At 52.0% G+C, this 13978-nt stretch overlaps 1 protein-coding gene across 1 annotated transcript in view; it reads left to right on the top strand.

The window, feature by feature from the left end:
* The first annotated feature begins 5107 nt into the window (after positions 1–5107).
* The window catches only part of E2F5 (E2F transcription factor 5), a 10641-nt gene continuing 1770 nt past the window's right edge, over positions 5108–13978 (top strand). The window contains exons 1-7 of the mRNA XM_006773118.2: positions 5108–5137; positions 5555–5664; positions 6428–6589; positions 8578–8621; positions 9527–9591; positions 10767–11034; positions 12872–12916. Coding sequence (XP_006773181.2) covers positions 5108–5137; positions 5555–5664; positions 6428–6589; positions 8578–8621; positions 9527–9591; positions 10767–11034; positions 12872–12916 — 724 coding nt within the window. The remainder of the gene's footprint in view (positions 5138–5554; positions 5665–6427; positions 6590–8577; positions 8622–9526; positions 9592–10766; positions 11035–12871; positions 12917–13978) is intronic.

The raw sequence follows: 13978 nt of genomic DNA on the forward strand, positions 1-13978 counted from the left end.
CAAAGAGCCGCCCCGGCCACCGCGCTGTTGGGACGCGGTGGTTTCCATGGGCTGCCCGGGGCCACCGTGGGCGCTTGTTCCGAACCAGAGCGAGCGCGGTTGACCCTCCCCTCGGGCCCGCCCCTCCGCAAACAGAGTGAGTGTCCGGCCCTGCGTGGGGCGGCGCTTTCGGCGTGTAACTTCGTGGGCACGAGGCACAGACCTCTAAGGTGGGACTGCAGGGTCACCGGCGGGCTCTTCTGTCCCGTTAGGGTCGCCTGGGTAGTGGGGGCGCCTGCCTTGGGCTCCAGCTCAGGTCCTTCCAAGGACCGCGCGAGCGAAGGCCGGTGGTCACGCGCCCGAGCTGGCCGCCCAGCCAGGGGTCAGATGCACAGCGCCCAGGGACGCACGGGAACAGCCCAAAGCCGAGTTTAAGTGCGAACCAGGCTGTAAACACGCAAAGGATGCAAAGTCTAAGCAGTCACTGCAGACACTGCAGGCGCTGTCTGTCCTGAGCCCAGGCTGACACAGCACTGTCCCTGCACCCGGGCCCACACGCCCACCTGACTGCATCCTCCGGGCATCCCCTGAGATTGCCTGCGGTGGGGTGTCTTCAGGCCCCGGCTTCCCTGGGTGCCACCGGGGTGCAGGGAGCGGCTGTGACATGGCTCAGTGGCTGTGCTTTGAACACTTGGGCGGCTGCACTTGTGGTGCCTCCAGCGCTGTCCCGAGTTTCCTCCCGCCCTAACGTGCTTCATGGCCCCTCCAGCGACTCCCGGAATGGTCATGAACTAAAGTTAAAATGCCTTCTTCGCAGGTAGTCGTGAGGATGTCACCACACACAGCTTGCAGCTACTGTTCAAAACCTAGAAATTCACCTGTAGCCCTTGACTTGAATAAAAGGAATGTTGCAAGTTTGGGGTTTCCCAGAGAAACTGAACTCCAAGGGCTGACTGAAGGCTTCTCCCTCCACTTGCCTCGGAGAGGAGGCAGCTGCGCCCACTGCCCTTGGGTTCTTGGCTTCCTCCTGTTTCCTGCAATTGCCCATGAAATTACTCTCTGGGAATCAGTGAGCAGGAAGTGGGTTTAATATTTAATCACAATTTCCTAAAAGGTCAGAGGTTTCTGCAATACCATTGTCTTATGATATTAATGATTTTTTATTCCTAGAGAACAGTTTGAGTATCATTCCTTTTTTATATATATCTGGAAAAAACATACCGTTTATTTACATACATTTTGCATTCATTTACATATATATGATGTGTAAAATCTATATCTAAAAGAATCTTCTTTGAAGTCTTTCCAATGATGTTTCTTATTGTGCACCGTAGAAAAATACCATTAACGCATTTTCTTTACCTCTTTGTTTTTTATCATTACATTTTTGATGTATTTTGAAATTATAAATTTGAAATTATAATCATTTTTTTGTTATATTCTTACTTTGGATGGTCCATTTCACCATAAGTTATAGACACTTTTGAGTTATACACTTGATATTTTTAAGAAGCAGTTCAAGAAACAATTTTTGTGAGTATCGCAAATATGAAAAATTATATCAGCTTCACTTTCGCATTTCTTGGGTGCCATGAAACACCCAAGACCACCAGGATGCCGTCTCTTTCTAACCTCTGGCATGTACTACTGAAGAACAGGACACGGTGCTGCCTCTTAGCCATGCATTTCTCGAGTAAAACATCAAAAATGAAGTTCCATTGTAAAAGCTTATGCAGTTTATTAAAAATTAAATACTAAAAATTGGAACAAAGTGAAAGCGTACACATTTCAAAGCTCCCGAGTGGGGTGGGGAACGCACCTGCGGTGTCTAGGGAGTCCCAGGGCCAGGGCTGAGCTGGCACCACAGAGGCCGTGCGCTCAGGGGCCTCTGTGCGGGGAGGAAGGTAGTTCCTCTGGTTTTTTGTGTGTTTTTTTAAAAATATATTTTACTGATTTTTACAGAGAGGAAGGGAGATAGAGAATTAGAAACATCGATCAGCTGCTTCCTGCACACTCCCCACTGGGGATGTGCCCGAAACCAAGGTATATGCCCTTGACCGGAATCGAACCTGGGACCCCTGAGTGCAGGCTGACGCTCTATCCACTGAGCCAAACGGGTCAGGGCAGTTCCTCGATTTTTCATTCCTGCAGGATCCGGTGTCCCTGCAGTTCCCCGAGAGCACTCGCACCGCCCGAGTCACCCATTTTCTGTGGGACTGTTTAATTTTCAAACCTCATTCTACAATGTCAGCCGCAGTCCCAAGCCTTAGACATGCGTGCCACGTTTTGTTAACATTTATTATCTTTTAATAAATATGTGAATGGAGATGAAGATCTTCTTGCTTTTTCAGACCATGTGTTCACTCCGGGGGCAATGCTGGTGGACTCTGGTACCAGGACTGCGCCTGCAGGGAGTTAGGTAGCATGGACCTTTGACTGCACACCCATTTATTTAAGTCTTTTAGAAACATTTGAAAAGTTTTGCCACAAATGTATGTCACGAATATATAATTAATGCCAATTGGTACCTGAGTATCCATTTGCTTTCAGAATCTGTGTCCTGTGAAACAGAATAACTGCTTTACAGTGCAGTTGAGCGTTGACTTAGATTCTGCCTGGGAGAGGTCTGTAACACAGGTCCTGTTACTGGCTTTAAAAGGCTCTCTGTTCATAATCTCTAACTGTGTTTGAAATTAGCTAAAATCCTGACATTGGCAGCACATTGTGGGGCACGGCTGAAGGATTTTAAAATTCTCATTGAAATATGTCATTGGCAGCCGTGCTGAGGCACTCGGGCTCCTCCCACCTTACTTTTAGGACCTTCACTGCGCGTGCGTGCGTGCGTGCGTGCGTGCGTGCGTGCGTGCGTGTGTGTGTGTGTGTAACGCATTGGTCATAGGTAGTGTCACCTGTGTGTTTGTGCGTTCGGATGCTTAGCAGTCCAAACACTGCACACGTGTCCTGACAGCTGTGGTCCCGGCAGGAGCAGCAGCCTGGTCTGAGATGAGAACCTGGGGACAGGTGTTTCCCTAGTTACTGTTTCATGTTCAGAGCCTCATGTGCCCTCAAAATACTCTTGGGCGAATGAGCTGCAGCTAATCCTAAGCAAACAGCTATCTGGGACCCGCCCTCCAGCGCTCACACTGTTCCAGCAGGTGCCAGGGAGTGGGGGGGATGCTGGGCAGCCCAGGTCACCACGCAGGTGCAGTGCTGTCAGGGATCTCACCTGGTTCACTGTCTTGAGCACCTCCCACCAGGGTTCCCGGCTGGAATGGTGCCCCACCTGTAGGCACCCCTGGCTCCCGTTGGTGACATTGTTAGGAGAGGATTCGGTGTTTGGAGGGGAGGCTGTTCTCCCCTGAGGGTTCTGTTTGCTTGTGTGTTTCCCTGGGCAGTGGAGCCGGGTGGTGCAATGAGATGCTTCCTTCCCGGCCAGGCAGGTCACGTCCCGGTGCAGGGTTTGTTGGTAGCCCTGGTGCACGGGGCTGTTTATTCAGCAGCTGCAGGGCGCTTGGGATGGGGGTGCACCGCCCTGCCCTGGGCGCCCCTCGGCACCAAGGCTGGTCTCCAGGGTTGGAGAAACGCAGAGGGGTCCAGCTCTGCTGCTCACTCTCCTGCCCCTCTTTTCTCAGCCACGCCCCCTCTCCCTTCGCTGCACCCCCACTGGAGAGAAAATAAAAAGCCATCACAAGGAGATGCCTACCTGTCTGCCATCTTACCTGCGTCTTTGAAAGAAATGACATTCTAGAGAGGCCTCACAGCTCCCTACAGCAGCTGCCCAGAGCCCCTGGCACTGCTCAGCGTTCCACCTCCTTTGCTGGCACCTCTTCTCCACTAAGGGTCTGCATCCGTCGCTGCCCAGACAGCTGTGACCTGGCCCACAGTGGCCCTTCAGAGCCATCTCGAGGGTCAGGTGTCCGTGTCCCCACCCGGTTACCCTTTCTCCTCTCCACTAGCCTCCCAGGACCCCTCCCCCCTCTCCGTTTGGCGGCTGCCCCTTGGTTCCCTGCTCCCTGCTGGGCCCTGGGACACCTTGGAGTGCCCCTCCCACTCCAACCTGACTGCCAGGGCTGACCTGGCTGCTGAAGTGCAAGCCTCCTGCAGGTCCTGTCCACGCGTGCTCTGTACTTGTCGGCTGTGCATACGCTCATGTGTGTAAAGAGAAGGAAATGATGTTGAGTTTTGGAAATCCAGGGCTAAATGTGTAAGTTGTATAGTGGGAAACTCTAAAAATTGAGCTGAAAGTGAGACCTGATGGCTCTTTGCATAAGGACCAAGGACAGCTCCTGTGGTCTGTTTCCTGTGACCTCCCTGGTGTTCCAGCCATGAGCTGGCAGGTGGGAGGTGGGGGGCGGGGGAGCGCACGGGAGCCCTGCTCTGAGCACCTGCTGGGAGGACCCAGCCGCCTGGGGGTCTGGGTTCCCTCTCAAGGGCCTTGTTAGAGGAAAGTGAGAACTGTGCCCACAACTCCAGTTTCTGCAGTTAAATGTGTAGTGGCTGCTGCTCCACAGAAAAGTAGCCTCACACTCCACACCACGCGGCCGGAAGGTAAGCGGAGCGTTGCTGAGCCCAGGCTGGCCCTGTTGTAACTGCTGGGTCTGCCTGTCTGCCACTTCCCCCTGAAGGTCGAGGCGGCAGGAGTCGCCTGCACGTTTTGGTGGCACAGCACATGGATTCTTAGGCCCAGCATTGCCCTTACAGGTTCCAGACGCCGGTGAGGTGAGCTGTTGGTCACACTTGCTCCCGACAAGGGGGTCCAGCTTGCAAAATTATGGGTTTTGTAGGAGCTGCTGTTATACAGAATCAGGAAGGGAGCGATGCCTCGAGAGGGCTGGTCACGTGCGCTGTGCGGTCTGGGGAGTGCTGGCCACGGGGCATGGACACGGGTCCGAGGCTGCAGGAATGGAGACTGCGCCGCGTTCCGCAGGCTGTTGCCGAATCCACTTGGAAAAGAGCCACGGGTCCCGTTCTTTAGTTTCCAGTCGTCCTGTTAGGACAAATGTCAGAGATGTGAGTGGGAATGGTTGGAATTCCTGAATTCGCCAGAACACGGGCATTTTTGTTGACCCGTGGCCGCGCGTGGCGGGGGATTTGCCGTGTGGGTTCTCACTGTGTTTCTGAAATGCGCATGGTGTGTGTCCTTCAGAATTTACCCCAAGTAAGTTGACTGAATTATTTTTTAAATTACCAAGATATAATTTTTCAAAGTTTCAAAAAAGAGTGGAAGCTGTCTTTAGTCAGGACTGTTTACGAACAGGGAGATGAGACAGGACGCGGCAGCTGGCCGTCCCGGGATTAGCCGGGCGGTGCCAGGAGGTGTTCTCGCTGTTCTTTCATCCCGCGGGCCCTGTGCCACCACCTCTCCATTTTCTTGCCGTTTCAGCATCTGCTGACTTTACATGGAGTCGCGTCCGCGGGCCTGCTGGTGGGAGAGCTGCTTGAACCCCCGCATTGTTCCGGCCGCGCTGGCGCCCAGCCAGGCCTGGGCCCTCGTGCTGTGCACTTAATCGCCAGGCCTTTCTGGCTTTAAAATATGAATTGTAATTTATTTCATTGCCCGCCCCCCCGTAAACAGGCTGCAGATACTCTGGCTGTGAGGCAGAAAAGAAGAATTTATGATATCACCAACGTCTTGGAAGGGATCGACTTGATTGAGAAAAAGTCCAAAAACAGCATCCAGTGGAAGTAAGTTGCGAGGCCGGCTCCGCTCGGAGACTGCTCCTCCCAGTGCTGCAGAGCCCGGGGCTGCTGTGCACGTCCCGTCTGCGGCTGCTGGGGTAGGCCCTGCTCCCTGCGGTTTAATTTACACTCTTAGAAACTCACGTCATACGTTCCCCCCAAGGCCCCGCACGGCGCCCCGCACACTGCTGGGTCATTAATCCCTCTCCGCCCAAGTGTTTGTCAGCTGATAAATTCATACAAACGCCTTGAGGAGCAGGAACTACATCTTACTTGTGGGAACATGTGCTTACAAATAACAGTTGATCGAAATGCACGTTGTCTCCTAACTGTGATCTGGTTGTATGTTTGTGACAAATGCATTCTGTTTTGCATATTTGTCCCCTTTGACCTTCATTTTTTATTTTTTTATTTTGGTCAAAATCCCACGAAAATATGTAATCTATTACCTGTATCTCAGCCTACATCTGAGATGTCCAAGTTGACTGTGCCATCTTTTTTGGTGTATCTGTCACCAGCCTGACATTCCAGGTGACAGGCACCATGCTAAAACATGCTGGGAAATTTTGAAATTTCACTGTTCTTGCCAAGAAATATGCTAAGCAATCATGTTCTGAGGCATCGTAATTAAATTTTTTAGTCCTTTATTTTTATAAGAGTGTAAAGATTTTTGTCTTCAGCACATTGCTCTGTCAGTGTTAGTGCTGTAACACTCAGGTGCTGTGGTTGACCTGGGTCTGATGTGGCGTGTTCATGCTCCTGTGTGCAGAGGGGTGGGCGCTGGCTGCAACACTAAGGAAGTCCTGGAGAGACTGCGAGACCTCAGAGCCGAGGTTGAGGACCTGGACCTGAAGGAAAGGGAACTGGATCAGCAGAAGTCGTGGCTGCAGCAGAGCATCAGAAATGTGATGGATGACGCCATCAACAGCAGATATCCTTTCCATGGTTGCTCGTCACATCCAGCTGCGAAGGAGGTGTTACAGGTGCACGTCCAGCTCGGGGGGAGGAGTTACAGGTGCACGTCCAGCTGGGGACTGTCTCATTCCTGTTCTTACAGGAAATACTTTTCGTTTTTGCCCATTGAGTACAATGTTGGCTGTAGGTTTGTCATATATGGCCTTTATTGAGGTATGTCCCCACTTTTCTGAGAGTATTTATCAAAAATGGATGCTGGATTTTGTTGAATGTTTTTTCTGCATCTATTGATACGATTATGTGATTTTTATCCTTCATTTTGTTTATGTGATGCATCGCACATATTGATTTGCGAATATTGTACTATCCTTGCAGGGGGAGGAGTTACAGGTGCACGTCCAGCTGCGGGGGAGGAGTTACAGGTGCACGTCCAACTGGGGGGGAGGAGTTACAGGTGCATGTCCAGCTGAGGAGGAGGAGTTACAGGTGCACGTCCAGCTGAAGAGGACATGCTTCCTGATGTTCTCCCAGCCAGGAGTTGGGTGCTTTGTTCCACTGTGTTTAGAGATTTAAGTTTAGGATGTAAATGTAACGTTTTAATTTTATGTTTCTAACAATTTAAAAATTTTGCCTTTTTTAGTTATATAGCCTGCCTAGTACTATCGTTCCTGTGTCTCATTGAGAAAAGAAATTTCGTCTACTTTCCGTCTACCCATTGCTAGACAGCGATACACAGGCCGAATGCTCGGTGCTTCCGTAAATTTTAGACACCATTGTGGAGTGTGTAGGTTACTGTAAATAGGGTGGGGAGCCTTTTTTCTGCCAAGGGCCAGTTGGATATTTGTAAAATCATTCTTGGGCAGTGGTCGGCAAACTCATTAGTCAACAGAGCCAAATATCAACAGTACAACGATCAAAATTTCTTTTGAGAGCCAAATTTTTTAAATTTAAACTATATAGGTAGGTACATTGTTATTAACTTAATTAGGGTACTCCTCAGGCTTAGGAAGAGCCACACTCAAGGCGCCAAAGACCCACCCGCATGTGGCTCGCAAGCCAGTTTGCCGACCCCGGTTCTTGGGCCATACAGATTGATCAACTTAACTATCAGCCTGCTGTATTTGGTCAAACGTCTAATTAGCTCACCCCTAGTGCCTTGGCAGGGCCAGACCAAACGATTCCGCGGGCCTACCCCTATGTCCGTGCTCTGGAGGGTGAACATTCAGCAGCTCAGAGCTTTGAGAAGTCACTGGGTGGACAACCCGGGATACTCCGCCTGCTACCAACTCAGCGGTGGAGCCTCCCAGAGGGTGGTCCAAGGCTAGCGCATCTGCCAGGTTAGAAGGAAGAGGGGTACACCCCGAGTTTCCCCGTCACTGTCCCCTTGATGTCTGCGGTGCCTGCATATGCGAGCGCCCCTGTGCTCTCTGGGACAGTTCCCGGCATCAGCCTCGTGCCACGTGAACTTGGACCTACCTGAAGTCAGGGAGGCTCCGTGCCATCGCATCCTGGGTGCACAGGTCCATGAGCTTCGTGTCACTTCCCTGTTGGTCAGAGCTTCAGTGTGAGAACTGGGGTTTCCAGCTGTGCCCTGTGGAGCCCCAAGATTCCAAACCATTGAACTGGCTGACCTTGGACTTTGCTGCACGGTTTTCCAAGGTTCTGGCTACACCCAGGACCCAAACTGCGGCCCAGGAAGGTTGTGGGTGTGGAGCCCTCTGGTTGTGGCATCGGCTTCGTCTCTAGGCCTCAGAGCCCGGCTCCTGAGGAAGAGGCTTCCGTCTGTCCCGAGGGCCTGTTGGCCACACAGCCCAGAGCGCAGCCGGGCCCTCCGGGCGCCCTTGCTGGCTTGCCTCGGCTCTTGCAGGCCGAAGACCGGCTATTCTCCCCGACTGTGCGGCAGCCCCACAGGCATTCGGTCGTGGTGTTTGTTTAGGCCTCTGGTTTATTCATGGAAATGCCTAGAGCTTGATGCATACGTGTTCCTTAACTCCTGCGACGCACGTTTTCCTACGTGACTCACGAGGACATCTGCAACTGCTTCCACGGTGAGTCGGTGCCGCCTCGATTGACCGCTGCTGCAGAGACTCGGAATCCGGGGTCACCGGGCCAGGGTCGGGCGTGGGCTCCTCCTCTTGCTCTGCAGTGTGCTGTGCTCACAGTCGCTCACGTTTCTACCTACTCATGTCGCTGTCTGCGTTGCTGGCAGTAAACGGGGAGGGAGGGGCAGCTCAGTCAGACTGGGGCTAAATGACAGTCACAGTCAGGGACCAACTTGAACTCGGTTCATCGCTCTGTCTGTGAAACTGCAGCGAGTGTGCTGGGCACAGACAGAGCCAGAGGAAGCAGGAGGTGCTGATGACGAGGAAAGCTGCCTCCCCCAGCCCACCCGCCTCGTGTGACTCCGGAAATGACCATGTAGTGGATGAATAGTGACCAGGGTGGGGCTGTGCACATGTCTCAGTATCATGCCCACCAGGAAGACAGCCTGTCACTGACTGCAGGCAGGTGTGGCTATCTCTGGACTCGGCCACCACCCGGAGGCTGCCTTCCGCAGAGAGGGTGGGATGGGGCTTCACAAGTGAGCTCGCTCACGTCCAAGTTCAGTGTGTTGCACGTCCCTGGTGTCCCAATCATCACAACATCTTAGCTACTTGAAGTACACAGTGTGATGTAGTTGACGTTGAACGCTGTCAGCGTCTCAGGTTTAACAGGTCGCTGGAGCTGAGCTTGTTATGGGAGTGATAGATCAAGGCTGTGTGTTGCCCAGATCTGAGGTCTCCTATGTCTGTGACCATTCTCAGCACAGCCCTGTGGGGTTACAGCCCCTGCTCTACAGAAGGAAGACCCCAAAGCCACGCCGGAGCCTGGGATTTGAACCCAAGCTTCTGTCTCCAGGGCCCACCCACTTGCCACTCTATTTCCTAAAATTGAAACATCTGTTTTCTGACAGGTGACACACTGCTTGCCATCCAGGCACCTGTGGGCACGCAGCTGGAGGTCCCGCTCCCAGAGATGGTAGGTGGGCTGGTCAGAGCGGACCCGCTGGCTTGGGAGGGAGGCCCCATGTGTCTCCTCCGCACACGAGCTCACGGTGTGAACTCTCAGGCGTCAGTGCCAGGGTCTGGAGACTGAATCTGGGTGTCTTCAATACTTTGGTAAAATTGTAGACATGACGGAATGAATTATGTTAACATTTTATTTTTTTTTCATTTGATTTCACGAGTCATGATATAGTCAATAATCTCAAAGCATCAGTTTGGCTATATCTGCAACCCATGTACCAGTCCTGTCTGAGGAAGAAGTTCAGTTGAAATATCAACAATAATACGTGGTTTTAAATTGGGTCATTTTAACACGTCTGGCTCATTGAGTCATATATGTACTAACACTTTGCTACGTCCAAGTTTCATGAATTTAGTTTGGGATTCGAAGTTCCTAAAACAAACTCATTCGAAAGCTGTAGCAACCATGGCAGGGGTAGACAAAGGTGACCGCCGTCACCATGGCCGCCCCAGCCACCCTGGAGGCTTGGATGTGGGCGTGCACGTGATGGGCTCTGCAGCCTCGGGACCCGGGTCACTTGGAAATGCAGGGACGTTGCACCGCCTCTGTAGGAAAAGTCCGTGGTTGTGTGCTTGCTGCTGGAGATAGACAGCAGCTGAGGGGCCATGTGCTGGGCCCACACCCGGGAGGGGGTTCCCACGGAGGATGTGAGCAGCCATGACAGTAAAAGGGACTCTGCCAGAAGTCTGCAACTCAGAGTTTGTGAAGCTCGGTTTTTTGAGAAAAACTTACTTTAAGGGGAAGGGGCTTAGAGCCTCCATTCCCCGTCCTGCTCGTGGCCTCCACGCAGGGTCCTGGCCGACTGCCTCTCTCTTGTGTGGATTTAGTTACTCCCTAGTAGCTTTATCTCATTTTCTTTTTTCTTTTTTTAAAATATATTTTATTGATATTTTACAGAGAGGAAGGGAGAGAGATAGAGAGTTAGAAACATCAATGAGAGGGAAACATCGATCAGCTGCCTCCTGCACATCTCCCACCGGGGATGTGCCCGCAACCCAGGTACATGCCCTTGACCGGAATCGAACCCGGGACCCCTCAATCCGCAGGCCGACGCTCTATCCACTGAGCCAAACCGGTTTTGGCAGCTTTATCTCATTTTCAGTTTGTTTACACTTCACAACTTCAAGGGTCAGAATGGACAGAAGAAGTACCAGATCAACCTCAAGAGTCACTCGGGCCCCATCCACGTGCTGCTGATAAATAAAGAGTCCAGTTCGTCTCAACCTGTGGTTTTCCCTGTCCCCCCACCGGACGACCTCACGCAGCCCCCCTCTCAGCCTTCGACTCCCCGGACCCCGCACAAGCCCAGCCCCGCCCCGCCGAGCCCTCCGCGGCCGCCCGCCTCTGAGAGGAGCCCCGGCCTCCAGCACATCCCGGCCACAGACTCGGCTTCAGGTGGGCCCAGAGCCTCCGTCTTCGGAAGGGGAGCTTTTCTGAATTTGTCTGTGGCCTAGTGAGTGTCACCTGATGCAGGAGGGAAATCGGAAGTTTAGTGTAATCAGCAAGAGTGATGCAGTGTCTGTGTGTCCAGCGCCAGGACAGGTTTATGAGAAACATCCTGTCTTTTTATATTTACTAGAGGCCCGGTGCACAAAATTTGTGTGGGGCGGGGGGCGGGGGGAGGGGTCCCTCAGCCGGGCCTGTGCCCTCTCACAGTCTGGGAGTCCTTGGGGGATGTCTAACTGATGGCTTAGGCCCACTCCACCTGGGGAGCGGGCCTAAGCCAGCAGTTGGACATCCTTAGCCCTGCTACTGAGGCAGGAGAGGTTCCACCACCACTGCTGTGCTCACCAGCCATGAGCCCAGCGGTGCTCTGTGTGGGAGTGCACTGACCACCAGGGGCAGCTCCTGCATTGAGTGTCTGCCCCCTGGTGGTCAGTGTGCGTCATAACGACTGGTCATTCCACTGTTCAATCTGCACATTAGCCTTTTATTATATAAGATTATTAGTTTGGTATATTTATAATTGTATTATCATATAAGTATTTTAATTATGTTATTATGGATTTATTTATTAAGATATATTTACACACAATCTGATTGTATATCCAGAAACACACAGTGGTGGGTGCAGTGTGGCTGAGACTGCATGGAGTGCCGTTTTCTGTAGGATTCCATTGTGCCTCGGCTGCCACGTGCACCTGCCCTTACCCAAGGTTTGCTGTGGAGAGTGATCTCCCGGCAGCTCGGGACAGGTTGCTGCCATCCCTGGCTGCCTTTGCGCAGTCGGGCTGTGGAGCGCAGGGACCCCCTTGTCCTCAGTCCTCACTGCAGTCCGTGTCTGGAATGGGGAGTGGCACAGGGGTGACGGTCACGTCTGTCTAAATGCATTGCTGCAGGTCACTCAAGCTGGTCTCATTTGTAGCTTCGGGACGTGTCCCAGGACAGGGCGGGAGTCAGCTGCCCAGGTTCTCTCGGAGGTGCCTGGTGAGGCTGTAAAGACAGGTCTGACCACACACACACTCTCAGGGTTGTGTCCTGTCCCCTCCGTCCTGTGCTCCCCATATTTCTACCATTAGGCGTGGGAATGCCTGTCCCCCGAGTATAACCTAATGGGGGATAAAGCAGGCCAGCTTCATAATGTTCACCTCAGACCCAGTCCACTGGCTTCATGAAGCATTCAAAAAAGTGTGAGCAGTTAGTTTCTGTGTATGATTTGTATCAGGAAATAGTAAGAAAGGCAGTTTAGGGCCGGGCTGAAGAGGGCCATGACAGACTGAGTGAGGACTAGCGGTAGCCAGTGAAGTTCTGTGGCTGGGAAGTGGCTGTGGGGTACCACACAAGCGCTGAGTGCCAGGATGTGACCCGGAGAAGACGCCTGGGGAACAGAGGGCAGGGCCGTTGTGCAGCTGTGAGAACATTGAGGCCACAGGAGGGTGATGGCAGTGGGTGCCTGAGAAAGAACAAGCAAGAAGTATTTAGGCAAAATAAGTCCCGTCTGCCGTGTGGGATCTGGAGATGAGGCGGACGGAGGAACGGAAAGTGATGGCTTCCCTGGCGAAAGCCCAGGAGTCCGTGGGGGAGGCGGCGGCTTTGGGGCTCCTTGAGTTTGGGAGTTTACCAGTGAAACGTGTAGGTGCGAATGGAAACATGGTTCCCTGCGTGCTAGTCCTTCACTTGTACTAAGTGGGGGCTGATGCGGACTCCCCGTGTTTAGTGTGCTGTGCCCAAGGAGAGCCAGCTGCCCCCGCTGCAGATGTCACAAGGCGTGATCATGTTTCTCTTCCCGCAGGATCTGTCACTGGAGATCTCATTGATGAGCTGATGTCTTCTGATGGTAAGCCATTTAAAACTGTACAATGGGGCCTTGACTTACAAGTGTCCCGACTAACGAGTTTTTCAAGCCGTCTCTTGGCCGATTTTTTGCTTTGAGTTGCGAGCTAAAATTTGGGTTATGAGCCAGCTTCAGATACCCCACCGCGAACGTCGCAGCGAACGCCACATCAGCCCAGCATCACGTGTCTCACTGGTTCACAACTGATTTGACATACGAGTAATATGAGTTACAAGCTCCGTCACGGAACGGATTAAACTCGTAAGTCAAGGCCCCACTGCACTGCCTCTCTCAGGGGCAGACTTGCTTCCCTAGAAGTTACAGGTGGCACAGGATTGATTAGGTACTTAGTGCCTTATGGCGAGTTGTGAAAATTCTCCTTCAGTAACACTGGTGAGAAGATCCTGGGTGTCCGGCACCGTGGGTCTGTGCCTGCTTCTCAAGGGGACTCTCAGCAGGGGACACTTGCCTGCACTGAGTAGACTTGCTAGGTGCTGGCACACGAGTCCTTTACTCCACAAGAATCTGGCCAAGGCCAGGAAAGCTGTCAGTCACCCATACACTAACCTGAAGCCGCCGCACTGCTCCTGACCTGGCCATGTCATCAACTGGAGTCAGACTCAACAACCCAATATTGTGATCACTTCAGTGGTAACTGTCAGCCTCACCTTCCCTTAAATTCTGGGCCTCAAGTCTCGGCTCCTGGCCGTGCAGCCAAGACCTGGGAAGGCAGAGCTGCACTCAGCAACGGAACCATAACCACCTTAGATTCCTTCAACATTTCAGGAAAAAGAGAACAGTAACACATTTATTAGATTAAGACTACTTCTGTTCTGTTTTCAAAGCAGAGAAAATACTTTGTTTTTAAATACCCATGTTTTTAAAAGATGTATTTTAACACTAGATTGCCCAAGGAAGTCATTTTGACTGCTTTTTAATTTCAATTAGAAAAACAATGATGTATATAATTACAGAATTTCTTAGAATTTTGTGACTTTTTATACAACATATAAATGCGTTTATTAATAATTGTAGTTACCCCCCCCCCTTCATTTCCTGTATATA

Source organism: Myotis davidii, unplaced genomic scaffold, assembly GCF_000327345.1.
Source record: "Myotis davidii unplaced genomic scaffold, ASM32734v1 scaffold1466, whole genome shotgun sequence".
NCBI lineage: Eukaryota > Metazoa > Chordata > Mammalia > Chiroptera > Vespertilionidae > Myotis > Myotis davidii.